This window comes from Oncorhynchus kisutch, linkage group LG20, assembly GCF_002021735.2.
Source record: "Oncorhynchus kisutch isolate 150728-3 linkage group LG20, Okis_V2, whole genome shotgun sequence".
In the NCBI taxonomy this organism is placed as follows: Eukaryota; Metazoa; Chordata; class Actinopteri; order Salmoniformes; family Salmonidae; genus Oncorhynchus; species Oncorhynchus kisutch.
The window spans coordinates 43,829,048-43,850,328 of record NC_034193.2 but is presented as its reverse complement, the minus strand read 5'-3'; the positions used below and the strand labels follow the sequence as shown (position 1 = coordinate 43,850,328).

Here is a 21,281-nt window from a genome sequence, read left to right as displayed (position 1 = left end):
AGTCTCCATACAGCTTTGGACATGTAAAGCTACAGGTCATGTTACAGTAGGACTCACAGAGACATTCAGTCACAAGTACACACAGAAGCGCTCGGAGTAGCCACTCTTATCTTGGGTTCCATGAACATTTATTCTTTGTGTACACAATGCGTAGGTATAGGTGGGATTGAACACAAAACACAACACCTAAAGTATAGTAGTAATTCACATTTATGTAGCAACAAGGTAGTACACTTTAACTGGAGGGGGGGGGGGGGGGGGGTATGTACTGTAGGTGGTATGTCAAATTATGACTTTTTACAGCCGTGACTCTTGCTTTCCACCCTATAAGCACAGAGGCCTTTTTGGAAAAGATATCTAAAGAGTGTAATCACTATAAAGGAGTTGTTAGTTTCATTCATTGGATCAAATGTTCACTGGTTCAATTGAGAGTTCCACCAAAATACTACTACTCTTGTAACTCGCATATCCAGGAGGAAAGTACAGAAAACTTTTTGGTTTAGTGCAAAATCCAACTTTTGTTATGCAATACACACATTTTGCACTATATTTATCAGATACTTAAGACAACAAGCTATGGAGGAAAATGTACAAACATTCTAAATAAATAAAGGTGAAATATTCTAGTATTTTTAATTCCCTATGCATGCGGACATGTTTCCGGCTGTGAGAGTGGCTAGGTGGGGCAGAGGTGGAGTCACGGCTGCCGGGTCGGGGCTATGGGGAGATGGAGAGAAGGGCTGTGCGGTGGGTGGAAGAAAAGTTGGAGTAGCAGGGCGTTGTCAAGGTGACGAGAGGGGCGGCTCATTACGCTTGCAGCGCCTCTTGTTCTCTCTGGCGACAGCCCACGGCTGTGATGAGGGCTGCACCCTTGCCGCTCCCATCCTCCGACAACAGGAAGTTGACGTTACACTTGGGGGCGAGCTCCTTCACTGTCTGGTGGAAGATCCGGGAAAAGCTGGAGAGACAGGGAGACAGGCACACATAGTCAGACGAGTATAAGGAATCACTGAATTGATGCGGATTCATTACAGTTGTACTCAGAGTTCTATTTCTATGATATCTAAGTAGACAATATGTAGCAGATGTGAAATGTCCTTATCCTCCGACACTAATATCACACGTCATTATGGATATGCTTTTAATTTCCACCATTTAACATTTAAAGGAAGCTTTGGATTTAGTTTGCTTTGAGCTAACACTGGCTCTCCTTTTTTCCATCTCCTTTCCTCTCTCTCTAATCCTCCATCACTCACTGTGGGTGCAGTTTGTAGAGTGTTCCGTCCACCCCCACAGTGACGTCCAGGTGGTCCAGCGCTCTGTTCTCGCGAATCTTGTCCACCACGCCGGCCATTCCGGCTCCGCAGATCTGAGCCGCACGGCGGGACACGGTGCTGCATACCTCCTTGACGATGATACTGTCGTCACATGTGCTGTCCAGACCCAGCTGCTGTAGGATGGCCCTGACCTGCAGCAAAGCCAGGCGATCGCTGGGGAAAGAAGGGGTTAAAGGTCAATCAAGAGCCATTGGGTCACTGGATACTGAATAGTTACTTGTGCATACAGGTAGGCCTAATATTGGTTACAGTCTCATAAAGGTGTCTGTATCATATTCTTATGTGTTTGTAACAATGTAGATGCCATTGTTGTGAACAATTTGTAATTGTATTAAGTGTTGGTTCTCAACAGCGTAAATAATCTCTGTACATCCCAAATTACAACAGGATAGTTATGCACACCCCCAGGCACATATCCTTAGTTAACAGGGTCAAATTTAAGTACAGCGGGATATTTTTTAGTTTAATCACATTCCTTACCTCTCTATCTGGGACAGGAACTTGGTCTCAAAGATGCCTCTGGTCTTCAGCGTCTCAGAGATCTTTCCACGGAACAGGAAGCCGCGCTTGGTCAGGTCAATCAGGATGTTCCTCACAATTTCTCCCAGGTACATGCCGCTACACATCTTCTCATACCTGAGACATGGAGTGAAACATACCCAAAGTTTGAGGCATATAACTTAGTTATTTACTTAGGCCCATCTCTCCTCAGGGAGCTTAGTACAGTAGGCCATCTATGACTCTTAGTCTAACATACCAACAATCAAAACCAAGCACCATTTTATTATGGATAACATTAAAGTATTTTAGAGTCAAGGATTCTGATTCAAATAAAGTACAGATGCAACTCAGGCCATTAACAAAACACTTAGGCCAAAAAAACAACAACCAAAAAACCACATTTCAACCTATCCTGTGCTCAGAGAGCCATTTACTAGTTTGACTGTTCATTTGTCACCTCTGTTTGCCCTCGTTGAGTGAGTTCTCGTCCACGGCGCGGTCGTACTGCGTCCTGATATCGTCCAGGCACCCGTTGTCCCCGAAGGCACCCCACTCCATGTTGACGCACATGCGTCCCTCATTCCCCTCCACCGTCTCTATGTTCCTCATCTCCTCCATGTAACACGCATTACTGCCCGTACCTGTTAGAATGAACATGACATCCCAGGTCTTAGGTCTATAATGCACATGACATCCCAGGTCTATAGATCTGTACAGTATTGGACCCGTACAAATCAGCTGGGCTTGACAATCTGGACAATCTGGACCCTCTATTTCTGAAACTATCTGCCACCATTGTCGCAACCCCTATTACCAGCCTGTTCAACCTCTCTTTCATATCGTCTGAGATCCCCAAGGATTGGAAAGCTGCCGCAGTCATCCCCCTCTTCAAAGGGGGAGACACCCTGGACCCAAACTGTTACAGACCTGTATCCATCCTGCCCTGCCTATCTAAGGTCTTCGAAAGCCAAGTCAACAAACAGGTCACTGACCATCTCGAATCCCACCGCACCTTCTCCGCTGTGCAATCTGGTTTCCGAGCCGGTCACGGGTGCACCTCAGCCACACTCAAGGTACTCAACGATATCATAACCGCCATCGATAAAAGACAGTACTGTGCAGCCGTCTTCATCGACCTTGCCAAGGCTTTCGACTCTGTCAATCACCATATTCTTATCGGCAGACTCAGGAGCCTCGGTTTTTCGGATGACTGCCTTGCCTGGTTCACCAATTACTTTGCAGACAGAGTTCAGTGCGTCAAATCGGAGGGCATGCTGTCTGGTCCTCTGGCAGTCTCTATGGGGGTGCCACAGGGTTCAATTCTCGGGCCGACTCTTTTCTCTGTGTATATCAATGATGTTGCTCTTGCTGCGGGTGATTCCCTGATCCACCTCTACGCAGACGACACCATTCTATATACCTTCGGCCCGTCTTTGGACACTGTGCTATCTAACCTCCAAACAAGCTTCAATGCCATACAACACTCCTTCCGTGGCCTCCAACTGCTCTTAAACGCTAGTAAAACCAAATGCATGCTTTTCAACCGGTCGCTGCCTGCACCCGCATGCCCGACTAGCATCACCACCCTGGATGGTTCCGACCTAGAATATGTGGACGTCTATAAGTACCTAGGTGTCTGGCTAGACTGCAAACTCTCCTTCCAGACTCATATCAAACATCTCCAATCGAAAATCAAATCAAGAGTCGGCTTTCTATTCCGCAACAAAGCCTCCTTCACTCACGCCGCCAAGCTTACCCTAGTAAAACTGACTATCCTACCGATCCTCGACTTCGGCGATGTCATCTACAAAATGGCTTCCAACACTCTACTCAGCAAACTGGATGCAGTCTATCACAGTGCCATCCGTTTCGTCACTAAAGCACCTTATACCACCCACCACTGCGACTTGTATGCTCTAGTCGGCTGGCCCTCACTACATATTCGTCGCCAGACCCACTGGCTCCAGGTCATCTACAAGTCCATGCTAGGTAAAGCTCCGCCTTATCTCAGCTCACTGGTCACGGTGGCAACACCCATCCGTAGCACGCGCTCCAGCAGGTGTATCTCACTGATCATCCCTAAAGCCAACACCTCATTTGGCCGCCTTTCGTTCCAGTACTCTGCTGCCTGTGACTGGAACGAATTGCAAAAATCGCTGAAGTTGGAGACTTTTATCTCCCTCACCAACTTCAAACATCAGCTATCTGAGCAGCTAACCGATCGCTGCAGCTGTACATAGTCTATTGGTAAATAGCCCACCCTTTTTCACCTACCTCATCCCCATACTGTTTTTATTTATTTACTTTTCTGCTCTTTTGCACACCAATATCTCTACCTGTACATGACCATCTGATCATTCATCACTCCAGTGTTAATCTGCAAAATTGTAATTATTTGCCTACCTCCTCATGCCTTTTGCACACATTGTATATAGACTCCCCCTTTGGTTTCTACTGTGTTATTGACTTGTTAATTGTTTACTCCATGTGTAACTCTTTGTTGTCTGCTCACACTGCTATGCTTTATCTTGGCCAGGTCGCAGTTGCAAATGAGAACTTGTTCTCAACTAGCCTACCTGGTTAAATAAAGGTTAAATAAATTTTTTTAAAAAAAATTACATGTAATGCGGATATACTACTTATTACAATGTACATTACAGTAAATTATATACAATTTGGTATGAAAGTTTTAACCAAAGTTTTTGCAATTGATAGAAAAAACTATTTTGTACTGTAAGTGTTGATTAAATTAAGTAGTGGCCTGTATACCTGCAATAAGTCCAACCTCACAGGTGGGCTCTTCATATGCACATGTCATCATTGTTCCAACAGTGTCGTTCACCACAGCTACCACATCAAGGTCAAACTCCTACACATACACACAACACACAAACAACATTATGAGTTGAACAGTACATTTGAGTGAGTTGAACTTTTCATTTTCTGCTTCACCCAATGCTTTAAATAGCAACCTCATTCGTCACCTTAATTTACTGTCACAACCAGAAAACAAACCTCCATTTAGAGTCATGCATCATGTCATAAAGCAAAAAACAAGAACACACAAACTGTAAATTGATTGAGTACATTTCAAATATTATTTTCAGTGTGAGTGTTGTTGTGTACAAATGGTTGTTTTTCAACGAATGAACCACTTTTCCCCCCCTGGAAATGTTAGTGAATGGCTAGTTCAACTGAAAGATGATATCAGACATGGCAACCTTTCAAATAGCACTTTAAGAACAATGCAACCCACTGACCCTCCACACACTCATTATTATGCAGAAGCTCAGACAGGAGACAGACAGGCATACACACACACACACACACACACACACACATATACACACAATTAACAAAGAGATATCATATTCCCATTCCCATTTGTAAAGATCCAGATTTTTTGTTGCTGCTAGAACTATAAACTCGCAATTGGGGTCACAAAAATGGTCACGACAAACACTCAAGTTAATTTGACTTATACTTTGCCTGTAAAGATTTACAGTCATTTTTGCATTCTTGTTTATTACAATTTTCTCATGTTAATAACATGCTATTTAAACCATTTCCACACCTCTGCATTGCGGTAGTCTCAGAAATCCAACCCTAGGCAACGCAGTGACTAGGGACTGGTTTCAGTAATGGACTTATGCTATAGATGAACTAGGTCACTACATGATGGCTAGGTCACTACGTCGATAAAAAAAATGCAATTATCTTGGCTCTCCCACAAATCACGAGGCAGTCAAGCCAGAATGTCGCGATTCAAAACCAAAGCTTGCAGGGAAAACTTTTGCAGTGGTTTTAGTTAAGGTAGTTGATGCAAAATAGCCACTTGCGAAATGCACTCCTAAAAAATAACCAAAGTGATCTCCATCTTGCTAGCTAATATTTAGTATTTTATTGAAGCAGATAAGGTAGTGACCTAGGTAGTGACGTACTTCCTCTATGCCAAAATAGTCCATCATTGAAACCAGGCTCTAGTCACTGTGTTGCCCAGGGACAGGTTTTCGAGACTGGCATTGCAGCTCCGTTTTACCTGTTTTGTTTTTTTCCTGAATGAATTTACTCATTGACATTCAACTAATACTTACTCCATCCTCCATCTAAAAGGGTGAAATTGATTAAAAAAAAAGATACTGAGAAACATGTTGGTGTGTGATTTGGGCTGAGAACCCCTCAGAACAACAAGTCCAGAATGACTGAAGCACATTGAGTAAAACTGAATTTTTGCATCACTGCTGAAAGTTGCCAATGGAGACATAGCATATGCTACTAGAATATGCCCCTAACGATAACTTAGGCTGATATGCTATTGTTTTACAAATATATTGTTGTCTGGCATTTTGCATTGTTTAATAAATGTATACATTATTACCTGGGATGGTATCAGTATCTCCAACCGCATAGAGTGATTTATTGTTGATAAATGGTGTTATGAATGAGATCAACCATTACGTGGGCTGTTAGTGTTGATGGTGACTGAGACAGTGCATGAGTGTAATGAGAGTTCCACACAGTATTGCAAATTTAGCGATTTTGTTGCTAGATTTAGCGAGTTTTCAGACCCCTCCAGTGACTTTTATTTGGGTAAAAGGGCCTAGCAACAAATTCAGCTACTTTTCAGGCTGCCTTTGGGGAGTTTTGCCACCAAGGGTTTCTATGGTTTTGATAGCATTTAGCGACTTTTCCCACTCAAACTTTTCTTCCGCAAACAATGGGAGAAGATGTCTGTGCAAGAAAAGTCACTGCAATGGTGCACACACAGGCAGAGAAGCACAAGGGAAGGGGGTGTGAGGTGGGAGAGGTGGCGAAAATGCTATGTCGGGGACTGCAGCTGTGCAGGGCAAATTGGTGCTGTGACTCGTCATGGCAACGGCAAAACGTCATCTAGCGACTTCTAGCGACAAATCAATGAGCCAGTAGTGATTCTCACTGAAACATTGTTGGCAACTCGTTCCACACCAGTTAATTGATTCTACTCTATGGAGTTATATTGTGGGGAGGTGTTACATATTATCACAGTGGTGGGAAATAAGGCGTGGTGTCCAACCTCACCTCTTTCCTCTTGATGCCCTCCCGGAGAAGCTCCACCACGTCTTCACCCTCACAGTCTGTGCATTTGAAGCCTTTGGTCCAGTTCACAAGGATACCCTGAAAAACAGAAAAGGCACTTTTTGATTAAACTACGATCACCTAGAGCTGGACGATATGGGCAAAAATCCATATTACGATAAATTATGTTAATTTATGCAATAACGCTAAATAGAACAATACGTTTATAACAATGCACACCACAGTTATTTTTTATTATACTTTAAACAAAAACAAAGATTTATTGTTGTAGCCATCAAATGTCCCATTAACAATCACCCATATTAGCAAACTTATTTAATTTCAAACTTCACATTTCTCTAGTATAGGCTACTTATCTATTTAATGATATCAGCAAAATACCTTTAATAAGTGGTCGGTGTCAATCATTTTCGGTTTATCGTCCCAGCTCTACGATCACCATAATACATTAACTTGATATTCGGTGCATCCACATATTTTATAGTTATAGCAGACATGACTGTCACTCTGAGAACGATCAATGAAATATACTGTGAAATGCAAATGTTGATCATAATTGTCAGTGAGAGTGATTCCATTTTTGGAGGATCATGCATAACAGGATATATTTTGGGTTCCCATCCAGGGTAGATGTTAGCCAGCAGATAAACTACTCACCGCATCCAGGCTCTTCTGGTGGCAGGGGAAGGAAAAGGTGAAGCCCAGAGGCAGACGGGCGCTCTTCATGCCCATGTAGTCCAGGAAGTCAGAGATGCAGTACACAATGTGGTCAAAGAGCTGGAGGAAACGGTGGAAAAAACGTCTTTAATCATATGCTAACTGCATTCATTAATTCATAAATTATGAGTTTAATGATTAATTGGCTTGATGATGTGCTGACTGTATTTCAGTGCAGACAGAAATAAATTAGACTCAATTTATGGATGGAGAAATTACTGAAGTACGTATCTGGACATTTGAAAATGGATGAATCATTCATGAATTGAGACCTAATCTAATGGCGTTTGGCTAATGACATTTAGTATTTTGAGCCATTGCTGTACCTCTTCTCCCGTGCCCTGCATGACCTCGATGGGAATGGCGTAGATTTTGTTGTGCATCTCCACTGTACGCCTTTTACCACTACGGATCTTAACCAGCAGCACCCGGAAGTTTGTCCCTCCCAGATCCAGAGCCAGGAAATCCCCATTTTCTGTAACACGAGGGCTGGCTAATTAGATAATGATATTACAATACCATACAAACTACCACTATTTCCATAATATATTCTCATGCTTCAAATGTTGATCCTCATAGATTATACAAAACGTACAAAAAGTAGACCAATTATGAAAGCACTGAAGCTTTTAAACTTTTTGGGGGGTCAGTCCCATTTTATTCCCTAACAGTTGAACAAGTTGAACACCTCCATGGAGGTGTAATTTATTTCCTGAATCGGCTACATTTCAGATGGAACTGATTCAGATGGAACTGATTCCCGACAACTCTGAATAGTGGTGATAAGATATATTAATTCCTTCTTTAAATCCTTCCTGCTATCCATCCATCCATCCATCCTTCCACAACCCCTCCTGTCGGTCACCTGTTCCGTCAGGCGTGCTGCGCACGTAGGTGGGCAGCATCTTGACGGTGGCCGAGTCGTGAGTCTTTTTCCCCAGGCCGTTCTCGATCTCCGTCCTCATCCTTTTCTTCACCTCCAGCAGCTGGGCTTTGCTCAGACGGAACTCAGCCAGTGTCTGGGCGATCTGGCGCGTCTGGTCAGCCAGACGGTACGCCACCGCCGTCACCATGGCAGCACCCTTTGCACTTCCGCTCTCGGACAGCAGGAAACGGACGTCAGAGTCGGGCACCAAACGCCGCACCGTCTTGTGGAGACGCCGGGCATATCTGCAGAGAGAGGAGAAGGGCGGATGGATGGAAGAGATTACAAACTGTTTGGATTTCTGTATCGAAGCCTAGTACTCTGGGAAATGTCAAACTTGATAAGTTATTGCGTCATCACTTGTGGTAGAGACCAGCATATTTTTTGACACCTGTGGCTATTTTGAAATTCCTTCCTGTTCTCTTATTGTGTTCTTGCACAGAGGAGGTCCTATCGACCTCCAGTAGGATTGAGTACTCACTGAGGGTGCATCTTGTACATCGACCCATCAATGCCCACAGTGGTGCGCAGGCGGGCGACTCCCTTGTTGTCCTTCAGCCGAGTAAGGATACCTCCCAGTGTAGCTGCGATGAGGTTCGCAGAGCGGAAGGATACGATGGTGCACACGTGTTGCACGGCAACACAGTCCTCTTGAGAAGGCTCCACACCAAGCCTCGTTAGAATCTCTTTGCATTTGGTCAGGCCTTCCTTGCTCCTGTCATGGGGAGAGAGAGGTCAATGGCAAGTATTTATGTAGTGCTTGAGCTCTACAACTCAGTTAGCCTCAAATAACTTTTCATTGTATGTAATGGAGGTCATATAGTCCACAAAAACAATGGAGTTGTGTATATTTTCCTTTTAAGAAACTGTCCATGGTTGACCTCTTACTTCTCAATGGCTGAAACATGCTTAGTTTCGATCTTCCCTTTTGTCAGAAGTTCGGGGGTTATCCGACCCTCGAACAGCAGTCCCTCCTTGGCCATCTTGACCAGGATGAGGCGGACCAGCTCTCCCATGAACATCCCGCTGGCCATCTTCTCAAACCTTCCCAGACAAAGACACAACAGAGACACTGTCAGTTTATTTTTAGGGCTTGTAAACAAATACACAGCTTTACGTTCTCTGAGGATTTATTGTTATGTAACACGACTCTTCCTGGAGATTTTGTAAATACCTGCTTGGGTTAAACAATGGCTACAATGTTTTCTGTTTTATCTTGGCGGTGAGGGTGGCAAGCCCCTGGCCTGGAGCCCTATATATTTATCACTTGTAGTGCAAAAAGTGACTGATTCAATGGAAGTTTAACTGACAAATTGCACTGGAATTAGCTTTAGGTTATAACTCCGTTATAGCAACAACCATAAACACATATTCCACATAGCAGTCCTGAGTACAATGCAGGCCCTGCAGTCTTGACTTACAGCTGTTTCCCAGGGTTGAGGGAGCCTCGGTCAATCTCCCGGTCAAACTCTGTACGGAGGTCCTCCAGGGACCCGTCGTCCCCGAACGCCCCCCACTCTGTGTTGATACACATCCTGCCCTCGTCTCCCTCCACCATGTCAATGTGCCGCAGCTCCTCCATATAGCAGGCATTAGTACCAGTACCTGAAAGTACACCCAGCCTAGTAAATAACCTGTCTGGAGCACTACGGCAAGCCACAGGAGAATACTGTTCCACAAAATCGTCATCTGCTTAATTTTCATTAGAGCTGTGCCTCTCTATGTAGAATTTAGAATTAACATGAGTCTACAAAGCCACGGACATTCTTTGCCATTGGCAAGCTGAACATTTCTTTTACCACCTTTTATCAATAACCCTTTTGTGCAATAATTGTATTGAATGTTGTGTATCCTCACCTATGATGATGCCAACTTCACATCGTTGATCGTCGAACCCACAGGTCATCATCGTTCCGGTTGTGTCATTGACCACTGCCATGATGTCAGCTTCATAGTCCTGACAAATACAATATGTTTTCTAAATCTCTTCTAGTGGCACACGTGGTAATTCAATTATTGTTAAGAAATAAGAAAGCTCACCCCTCGTTTCTTGATGGCCTTGTTCAGAAGCTTCACGACATCCATGCCTTCTACACCACTCACTTTGAACTTCTTTGTCCAAGTCACTAAGACGGCCTGTAATAGACAGCACTTTCTTTAATAAATCTGTCATATGACCACCTAGTGCTAGTCTTAGGTAGTCTTAGCTAGTCTTAGCTAGTCTTGGCTAGTGTTGGCTAGTGCTGGTTAGTGTTGGCTAGTGTTGGCTAGTGTTGGCTAGTGTTGGCTAGTGTTGGCTAGTGTTAGCTAGTGTTGGCTTTGTGGACATGATTTTTTATTACATGATTTTTTAAATTAGGATTTTGTCCCCCCAGGCAGGTACCACCCCCACAGTTATTTACTCTACAACAGAACTGTACAAACTCAAACCCTAAAAGTTGTCTTATACTTAAATATATATTTATATTATAATGATATTATATAAATATATTATATAAGTATATTATAATGCCATTTATTGTGGTTTCTCAACATCTCAAATAAAGCATTAAAACATTATAAATGCATACATTATTGGAACCTCTTACCTCGTCCAGTTTAGTTTGTGCACATGGGAAGGAGAATGTGAATCCTACAGGCAGTTTTTTATCCTTGATCTTTTGTTTCTCCATGAAGTCACCAAGGCATTCTGCGACATGGTCAAAGAGCTACAGACATAAAAATATCTTGCATTGAGGAGTGAGACAGAAGCACGTAGTTATACAATTACACATAATAACAGTAGCAGCAAGGCAACCATATTGGCTTATCAAACACTTAATTAATAATTAAACTGGTTTGAATTGGTAAATCATCCCCATATTATTACTTACCCTCTTGCTCTTTTGCACCCCAGTATCTCTACTTGCACATCATCATCTGCACATCTATCACTCCAGTATTACTGCTAAATTGTAATTATTTTTGCCTCTAGGGCCTATTTATTGCCTGCCTCCCTACTCTTCTACATTTGCACACACTGTACATAGATTTTTCTATTTTTCTTTCTTTTGTGTTATTGACTGTACGTTTGTTTATGTGTAGCTCTGTGTTATTGTTTTTGTCGCACTGCTTTGCTTTATCTTGGCCAGGTCGCAGTTGTAAATGAGAACTTGTTCTCAACTGGCCTACCCGGTTAAATAAAGGTGAAAAAATTAAAAATCATGATGGTGGCCAGCAGTTCTTCAAGTCAGTCCTCTACTACGACCACTCTGTAGGCCTATCGGTTACAGCATGGAATGTTTTTTGTTTCAACCAATCACAATTGATCTCTCCCGTTACAGAATTGTTGTGGGTATCAAGTTACTGTTGCCAACTGCCCTCTCGGGGAGTTTCAACAGTCAACAGAGGTCAACAGTGTTGTGATGGGGGTCTTGATGTCACATCCACTTCATAGGACAAACAGATCCATACAACAATATTGGGTGACTGCTTTTATACAAAGTGATCCTTGTTGTTGAGAGCCTCTGATGTGAGTGAATGAGACTATAGGCGATGGTCTGGGAGTGTTTGGGTAGTTTTGAGGATTTTTTGTTGTGTTTTGTTTTGTTTTTGAGGGTGTTTTGTTTTGTTTTTTGGTGGTGTTTTGTGGTGTTGTTGACCTGCGTCCCACTCCCATGGATAATGTCCTCAGGGGTCTCGTAGACCAGGCTTTCCATCTGAACCGGCTGCTTCTTGTCTTGTGTCACCTTCACACGCAGGATACGGAAGTTGGAGCCACCCAGATCCAGAGCTAAGAAATCCCCCTTTTCTGTCAGATTGGAGAAAAGAAAAGAAAAACACAGAAGAAAATACAACATTAACTATTTTCTAGTGTCTTTCAAGCAGTGTGTTACTAACTACAAAATTCATTTTAGGTGAACTGAATTGATTGCCTGCCAGGTGCTTATATATCAGGATTATATGTAATCATAATTATATGTAATCAAAATCATACTATGTCCTCAAAAGGTAAAGCAAGGCCTGTTTATATTGATTGTATAGATCAGGCACCAAGCTGATCTAATTACATTACATCTGTCTGGTGTTGACCACAGAGCATTATCACAATCTGTTCCCTTGACCTGTCTGGAATTAAATGTCACTGAGCTGTATTGGATGGAGGTGTGTCTGATGGCCTACAGACTAGACGATGACTCCATTTGTAGCTGCCATTAAAGCAAAGTAGAATTCTATCCTCAGGCTAACTAGGTAATGTTCTGTTATAACACTGTTATAGAGTACTGCTGTTAAATCTAGATTGTAGTTTACAGTAAAGGGCCAGCAGTTAAAAGCATTCTCCACTGTTGATATTCATTGTGCCTTACTCTGTAAAGAAACCATCACAGAAAATATATTACTTGTGTTGCTATCTTGTTGATCATGGCGTTGATGGCTTGTAATTGGCCTGTGTAACTAAGTAAATTGTTGATAATACTTTTACACACATCTCACATACTTGATACATATCAGTTGTCAGCTGTCACCATAGTCTCAACTTTGAACTTTGACTGAATCCCCCTTCCCGGTGATTCATGTCCAGTGGCTGAAAACGATGGCTATTTATAACATGCGAGATGACAGGGAACTGCTCAAGGCAGAATGGCTTTATGAAACAACCCCTCTGCAAGGCTAGCCTTGTTGGGCCTTGCCATTTACTGTCCATAGGCCACTCTGTTTACAAACAAAGATAGGCCACCCTGGTCTATGCATAGGTTGGATGTTTGGAGTTAACCTCTTGACAATGTCCTCTACTCTCAGCAGTGGCCTCTACAATCAGCAGTCGGCTCTACTATCAGTGGCCTCTACAATCAGCAGTGGCCTCTACAATCAGCAGTCGGCTCTACTATCAGTGGCCTCTACTATCAGCAAGTTCAAAATAGCTTTCTAACATTTTATTATCAGGCAACATTTTACGTATAGTATTTCCCCTCCCCTTCTCCAAAGTAATAACTTTATGCCTGTTGACATTCAACATTACATTTGTTAATGTAACCCAATACTCTAGTTATTCATTTACGAGGGCTGGGCATTTTAACTGATGTTGAAAGGCAATCAGCAGTAAACAAACAAGGAAACAGACAGTGAACTCATCTCCTCTTTTTTTAATGTCTTAAACTATAAATCTTACCTGTAACTTTAAACTAAACTACAACATATACATTTTATATACTATAAACTGAAAAAAATCACTCCAACTTTCCCCAATAAACCCAACTACCCTAACGGTAGACCCCTGCATCATTTTGCATGAGCTCAGTGTCTCTGTATCTAGCAGTTGAATGATCAGCGTCAGCGATATTAAATGTTATCATGCACTGCTATAGCACAGCTAATTATACTGACAGCCCATAGACACTCTAGTGGCCACAGAGAGCACTGCTTTGCTCCTGGGCTCACAACAATGGCGCTAGGTGGCCATATGACCTGCCAAGTTCAAATACAGGGGCCACACAGTACACACAAAAAGCCTAATGTCACAGAATGGCACTGGACATTTAAAACAACTCAGCACATTTTTGCAGGACAGATAAAGCTGGGAGTGTAGTGTGTGCTTTAAAGTGCTTACAGTATAAACACTATTTTCTATGTAGAGTTAAAGGTCCAATAGTGGTAATTTGGTGCTTTTACTGTAGAAGTAACCTGAAAGGACATGCCAGTAGATATGCAAGCTGCAGGTCAAAATGGGATCCATGCCATTATCCTATGATTATGAATGTAAAGGTTTTTTTGTTATGCAGAGAGGCAGCTAACATCATCAGTGTGGATTATTTCCAATGTGTATATTGCTGTACTTTAAGAGATTGAACGGGATAATCACGTTCCACTTTGTAACATATTAAATTAATTTGAATTCGTAACATATCACCCGAATTGCAGGAAAATTATTATAATAATTTTTTGCAGGATGTAAGAAATCATACGAAATAGATGACTTTGTGCACAATTTTCGGGGACCTGTTTTGGCTCGTGAACCAACTGAGCCACACAGAACCACTATATTGTATTGAAGTTTACTCTGTATTAACTTGACACTTTACCTGATCCATCAGGGATGGACCTGACAAAGGTGGGCAGCATCTTGACGGTCGCGGTGGTGTTGGTGTCGCGGCCCAGCCCGTTCTCCAGCTCCCGCCGGAACCGACACTTGATGTCATGCAGCGTCTCGTCAGAGAAACGCATGGAGTAAAGGTACTTGTCGATCTATAGACCACCGCAGGAAAGAATGGATACAATATGTTATGATGATATGTCATCATGATACAGTATATACAAGGATTAGGGTCATGAGTTTTTACTGACCCTATTATTTATCGTTATGATACTGTATATTACTCAACCAATGATGGAGTGCAGGTACTTAGCAATATGAAGACAGACAGACATTACAAGTTGTTATATTATTCCAGAGTGCAATTGAACACAATCCAGAGGGAACAACTGGATAGGATCCACATATTATTATATCATCTCTTGCAGTGGCATTAGTATTCACCAGTCGCTATGGGGCTCCAAAAAGAAGAGCTGAGCTGAACAATATTACTGCTGTAGAGCCGATAGCTGGAGAATGATTGTCCTGAAATAAATAGCATTGTGCAGCCTTCACATAGAGACGAGTATGTGTGTGGCGATAGTAATTTAGTAGTAGTAGTAGGCTACAAACATTATGTAACGCATGCTATCAGAGACCACCTGTTTTCATCACAATGATAAATACTAGTACAATTTTGGTACAATGTTTTATCATTAAGATATATTAGAATTCATTATGAGAGTGTTACATTAAGTATAGTAGTAGTATAATATACTGTCATAATAATTGATGTCATAAAATATTTTGCTGAATCAGCTCTCGTACTGGTCTTAATCAGGATTGTGATGGTTAACTGGGTTTATTCCCAGGGGCCTGAACATTTTCACTGCTGTGGTGAATCACACATTAGCTAGCTACAGTACTAGGGGCACGTGCACATGCTGCACTACACGTCACGCATGACATCACAAATCCTATCCCACACTCCGTCAGAGAATGAGCCAATCTGTCTTTACTCAGTGTCTAGGGGATGTCACACAGGTCAAGTCAAAACCAATGGATTTATTAATGTATAATGTGTGTCCTGAGACAACTAGATGCTCTCTCTGATGCTTGTCTGACATCTACATGTCGTGCCTTGTTTCTGTTCTGAAGTCAACATCTGTCTATCACTAACGGGCATGTTCCCTCCTATCCACAGGAATGAGCGAGGGAATTGATTTGGTTACAGGCCTAGTGTCAGGGGGGCAGGATGGTGAGGCAAGGTGTGGTTTGGCACTTTAACCGTTTCCATGACGATGGAGAGGGAGAGACCGAGAGAGGAGTCAGAGAGAGAGAGAGAAGAGGGGGAAGGAGAGAGGAAGTGCTCACGGTTTCCTTCCCAGCAGCCCCTAGCTCACAGACACCTGTCTGCTTCAGACACCCTGGCAACAGATGCCCCGGAAACGCTCCTTAGCGATGAGAGGGGGGCTAGCATGCACTGCATCATGACCACCACCAGCTAGCCCACCCAGCTGGCACATCCTAATCTCAAGGACACACACTGCATTTATTACAAACTGCACACTCCTGTTCCAATACTTACTCTAGACAAGACTAACCACTCATCAAAATTAAATCAGATGTCCATCATGGCATCCCTCCCAAAGCTCCATCTTCGCCCAGCGTCATCAAACGCCCCAGAGGCATATTGATATGCATGGAGCATCAACCATCAACCGGTGACCATGGCTGTCAGTAGCATCTACACAAAACTGACCCATTCTAGAGGGAAGAGTTCAGTAAAAGTGTTGTAGTCACTCACCTTCTTAACCTGGTCATCCTTCAGCTCAGTGAAGTAATATGCCAGAAGCTGTGCCGCTATCATCCTGCCTGCACGTATGCGAGGGCTGTCAGCGACTGACGGAAGGAGGTGAGAGAAAAGGGAGGAAAGAACAACCGATATCCAAGCTCTCGTTTGTCCTTCACTGATCCCTTCTTTATCCTAATGTGAAGAAAAGCAGGCCTGAGCTGCCCTAGTCCCACTTGAAGAGAATTGTGAGGTAAAAGTGCTAGTAAAACAGTGAAGAGGAAGAAGAAGAAGCTATGCCTGGGTTGCACACACACAGGCACACACACAGTGTCTTGTCTGGGTCTCAGTGCTGTGGTGCTAGCTTTCCTAGCTTCTCTCTGCTAGCTGCCTGGCTGTCGGTGAATGCAGTGCTGCACTGGAATGGTGGTCAGCTATGCCCTGCCCCCACTGTACACTCTGATTGGCTGAGCCGGGGCTGCTGGGGTAGGGGTATGGCAAGGGGAGGGTGGGCTGAGGACTTCACCTTCAGCTCAGCAAAGGAGGAGAGGAGCGGGGGATAGGAAGAGAGAGAGAGGTGGGAGGGAGATGGGGATTGCAAGAGAAATGGATAAGGGAGGAAGTGGAGGCTTAGTTGATACAGTATCCCACCCCTCTCCTCACAGCAGCAGAGAGAGAGAGATCAAAAGAGAGGGATAGAGAAAAAGGGGCACGTGACAGACATGCCGGCCGGGAGAGACGCCCGGCCGGCATGTCTCATGTTACCACAGCATCCAAGGGAGGACGTGCAAGTGGGAGGGCAGTCACATGATGATGTCATTCCTCTCTGCATCACCATCCTCATGCTGGGGCATCAGCTGGATGAGTGGAGGTGACTGAAGGGCATCCTGACAGATAGCATCACAAACCAGCAGCTAAAGCTCTAGGGAAATATATAATAATATACTTTAGGTAAGGTCTCTGAGTTAAGTGTTTGTGTTTGTGACACCTTTTCTACTTCCATTGCCCCATCAAAGTTTCATGTGGCCTGTGATCCTGTGACCTTTTTTCAAAGTGGAACCAGTGGACATCGCAAGTTCTTTTTCATAATTATATTGATGAGGTCAAACCTCTTGAAATTTAGGACGGGTTTGGATATTTGGTGGGGCCTTGATAAAACAAGTCAGAGAGTCCGGATGGAGTCCGGATGGAAAAATGTATCCAACGACTTGAGTGCTTGATGTACGTGGTCTTGAGCCTGAGGTAGAGAAGAAGTTTGAAATCATCTCACCACTTTCACCAACTGTAGTCTTGAGAAAAAGCGGGAAGATATCTGAGGAAACGTTCTGTGTGTCACTGTTTTTGAATATTATGAATACTATCCTATTGTTTTTTTATTTGGTTTCCATTGAGAAAAATGTATATTTCAAACAACTACTCGATACTGATTTACCAAAATAGCTCATCTATTATGCGTGCCATTTCATCCAGAATGATATTTCTTTCTGTTTTGAAATGTCACTCATATGTAAATTTCTCAAAATATTACAGCTGCTTATGACAGTCACCTTTCTTTTGTCTTTTGACCTTCAAGTTTGAACCACAAAAAAATGTCCTGTCAATGGTATAAAACACAAGGACTGAAACACCATATCAATTTCTGATGATCTGATGCAACAAAACTCAACATTACTATACCTGGTCTTGAAGGTGTTAAATATCCCCTTTCTCTCCTTCTCTGCAGTCCCCAGTATGTCAACCTCACGCTCTACGTAAACTGAACCATCTCGGCTGACTCAATGACGCGTGACGCTTCTGATGTCTTTTTCCATCAACTCTATAGTGAATTAGAACCTCCCCCTATTTTCTCCCCTCCTCCTCCCTCCCTACTCCCTTCCCTCTATCCCCCTCTCCACTGGCCTCAGGGGAAATAAGGGTTTTCCCTCTCTCTGTTCTGTCCTCCAAAGGAGCAGCTTGAGAGAGAGTGCGCTTTGTGTTTGGTTGACCTGTCGCTCTCTCCTCCAAAAAGACTGCCTGGTGCCATCATGGCCGCTCCAAGGTGACCTTGTCTCTGGCTTCACTGTGAGAGGCCACAGAGAGAGAATAATAAAGGGATACTATTGACACAGAACTACACTATACAGTCACCTCAAATTATTTACAGCCTTGAAAAAGATGAGCAAAAAAGACTGTATAGAACAAGGTTATTATAGTTTTGTGTTTTTATATTAGTTTGTATTTCTATTTGTTTTAATATTATTTGAAATTCCGTTTATTTTCAGTTAGTTTTCAGATTCACTTTACTCGTTTTTATTTAGTTTTGGTGTTAGGGACAGACAGGCATTCATCATGTTTATTAATGTGAACCAGCAACAAAACAATAAAGATTAACAAAACGAACATGCAGCTTTGTAGTACAAAAAGGCTACAATACAAAAACAAGATCCCACACACAACAGGTGGAAAAAGGCTGCCTAAATATGATCCCCAATCAGAGACAACTGCCTTTGATTGGGAACCATACTAGGCCAACCTAGAAACGAAAAACAAGAATGCCCACCATAGTCACACCCTGACCTAACCAAATAAAGAAATAAAAGGATCTCTAAGGTCAGGGCGTGACACTAGGAGCCATTTATGTGTGGGTTTTTGGGATGTCACTTCTTGCCACTGGGGGCAGTAATACATAAGGTGATGGGTCAGGTTATAGGTTAGGTTACGTTTAAAGGTAGACTCCGTGAGATGAAGCGAGATGACGTAGATGCACAAAGTAAACAGTAGTGGGTCAATTTCTGCAACAATCAGAGGCGTTGAAGCACGAGGCTCAACTTCTCTGCTGTTGTGGTACTGTCGCTACCCTCATTGTAGCAGCGTGAATTGTACCCGAGCACATGTGCAAATACTCTGTATGACTGTGTGAGCGCAAAGTCTTGCATCATGCTTGTCTCAATGGGCGCAAGCAGATCACTTTTGTCAAGTCGATGTCCATTGTTGGTCACTGCCTTTCAAAGTGTGTTGCATTCTTGGGATAAAAATAGTCAGACTGGCGCCTATGTAGCACATGGGGATGTGTAAAACGTACTCCTCAGTCTGAAGTGTCCCCACTTACGCCAGCGAATAGCTAGCTTTGTGACCAAAGACATGACTGAAACAGGAACCAATTATTCTGAGATGTATGTGTACAGTGGATATATACAAATAAATGTGATATTTAAGGCCCTCTCTCACATGGGAAAGGGCAAATAACTCACAAATGAAAAAAGACAAATGGTTGTTGACCTTCATAAATCAGGCAATATGTGCAAAAAAATGGCTAAAAACTGAAATATACCACTTACCACAATTAGGGCAACAATTGGAACAGTGGTAAATTTGCCTGGTATTTTACACAAGCGTATCTTGTCCCTACGCACGGTGACGAAGATGGTTCGGGAGACAAAGAAGAACCCAAGGGCCAAAGTTGGAGAGAGACCTTACTCCATCCAATGATTGCATCTTACAACTCACTGAACTGGTATTATCCAAAAACTACTTTGTCTTTAAGTCAGACTTTTTCCTTCAAATTCAATTTGAAATATCTGGGTAGCCATTTGACTAGATGTTCAGGAGTCTTATGGCTTGGGGGTAGAAGCTGTTTCGAAGCCTCTTGGACCTAGACTTGGCGCTCAGGTACTGCTTGCCGTGTGATAGCAGAGAGAACAGTCTATGACTAGGGTGGCTGGAGTCTGGGCCTTCCTTTCAGGGCCTTCCTCTGACACCGCCTGGTATAGAGGTCCTGGATGGTAGGAAGCTTGGCCCCAGTGATGTACTGGGCCTTTCGCACTACCCTCTGTAGTGCCTTGTGGTCGGAGGCCCTTACCACCTGGGGGCGGCCCATCAGAAAGTCCAGGATCCAGTTGCAGAGGGAGGTGTTTAGTCCCAGGGTCCTTAACTTATTGATGAGCTTTGAGGGCACTATGTTGTTGAACGCTGAGCTGTAGTCAATGAATAGCATTCCCTCAAATTCAGGGTATAGCCATAGTTGAACTATGCATACTTGTATGTGGGACAATTTGAGGAAGCACTACTTTACAAAACAGAGACTAATCCCCTACTTTCTAAAATCCTCCTATGGAAGAGATACATAGATGATGTCTTTGTGCTCTGGGAAGGAAGTCAGCAGGAAATACATGGATTCCAAATTCTACTAAACGAGAGCTCTGAATACCTCAAATTCACCATGCAGACTGATGAGAGAAAAATAAACTACCTGGACTATCAATGAGAATGATTCATTACACACAGACTTATACACAAAGCCCACAGTCTCATCGCTACAACTCCCGTACAGGCTCGGGAGAGACGAAGGTTGAAAGTCATGCGTCCCCCGATTCACAACCCAACCAAGCCGCACTGCTTCTTAACACAGCGCGCATCCAACCCGGAAGCCAGCCGCACCAATGTGTCGGAGGAAACACTGTGCACCTTGGCAACCTTGGTTAGCCCGCACTGCGCCCGGCCCGCCACAGGAGTCGCTGGTGCGTGATGAGACAAGGACATCCCTACCGGCCAAGCCCTCCCTAACCCGGACGACGCTAGGCCAATTGTGCGTCGCCCCACGGACCTCCCGGTTACGACAGAGCCTGGGCGCGAACCCAGAGTCTCTGATGGCACAGCTGGCGCTGCAGTACAGCACCCTTAACCACTGCGCCACCCGGGAGGCCCACCAGACAGATTTGCTAAAAAAATGACAGATAAATTCAAAATGAGAGGCTACAAGGACAAAACTCTTGATGCTGCAATGATGAAAATATCTCAAAAACCAACAGATGAATTACTAAAAATTCAACCAAAGAAGAAAAACAACTCAACCTCAATCTTTTGTACTAAGTACACCAAGGGTTCAGAGAAAATGAAAGCAACCCT

At 43.3% G+C, this 21,281-nt stretch overlaps 1 protein-coding gene and 1 long non-coding RNA gene across 2 annotated transcripts; one reads left to right on the top strand and one right to left on the bottom strand.

Moving 5' to 3' along the window:
- Positions 1 to 106: 106 nt before the first annotated feature.
- On the bottom strand, positions 107 to 16,865 carry LOC109865768 (hexokinase-1-like). The gene is made up of 18 exons (XM_020454203.2): positions 16,413 to 16,865; positions 14,616 to 14,778; positions 12,198 to 12,346; positions 11,145 to 11,264; positions 10,597 to 10,692; positions 10,414 to 10,513; positions 9,978 to 10,161; positions 9,445 to 9,600; positions 9,038 to 9,271; positions 8,497 to 8,801; positions 7,958 to 8,106; positions 7,572 to 7,691; positions 6,897 to 6,992; positions 4,608 to 4,707; positions 2,296 to 2,479; positions 1,818 to 1,973; positions 1,257 to 1,490; positions 107 to 958 (listed from the first exon to the last, which is right to left on the bottom strand). The coding sequence occupies exons 1-18, from the start codon at positions 16,473 to 16,475 to the stop codon at positions 808 to 810; spliced, it is 2,760 nt and encodes a 919-aa protein (XP_020309792.1). The 5' UTR covers positions 16,476 to 16,865; the 3' UTR covers positions 107 to 807.
- On the top strand, positions 14,628 to 18,507 carry LOC116355513 (uncharacterized). Its single transcript, XR_004204540.1, has 2 exons — positions 14,628 to 14,766; positions 18,121 to 18,507. It is a non-coding gene; the product is annotated as an uncharacterized LOC116355513 (long non-coding RNA).
- The last annotated feature ends 2,774 nt before the right edge of the window (positions 18,508 to 21,281 follow it).

What these genes read in the sequence shown, in the direction of transcription:
- LOC109865768 (XM_020454203.2), bottom strand. Translation starts at nt 16,475, where the DNA reads ATGATAGCGGCACAGCTTCTGGCATATTACTTCACTGAGCTGAAGGAT. An exon ending in TCCATGGGAGTGGGACGCAG is followed by an intron (nt 11,265 to 12,197) that starts GTCAACAACACC and finishes TTATGTCTGTAG; the next exon opens with CTCTTTGACCATGTCGCAGA. An exon ending in CATGTTTCAGCCATTGAGAA is followed by an intron (nt 9,272 to 9,444) that starts GTAAGAGGTCAA and finishes TCCCCATGACAG; the next exon opens with GAGCAAGGAAGGCCTGACCA.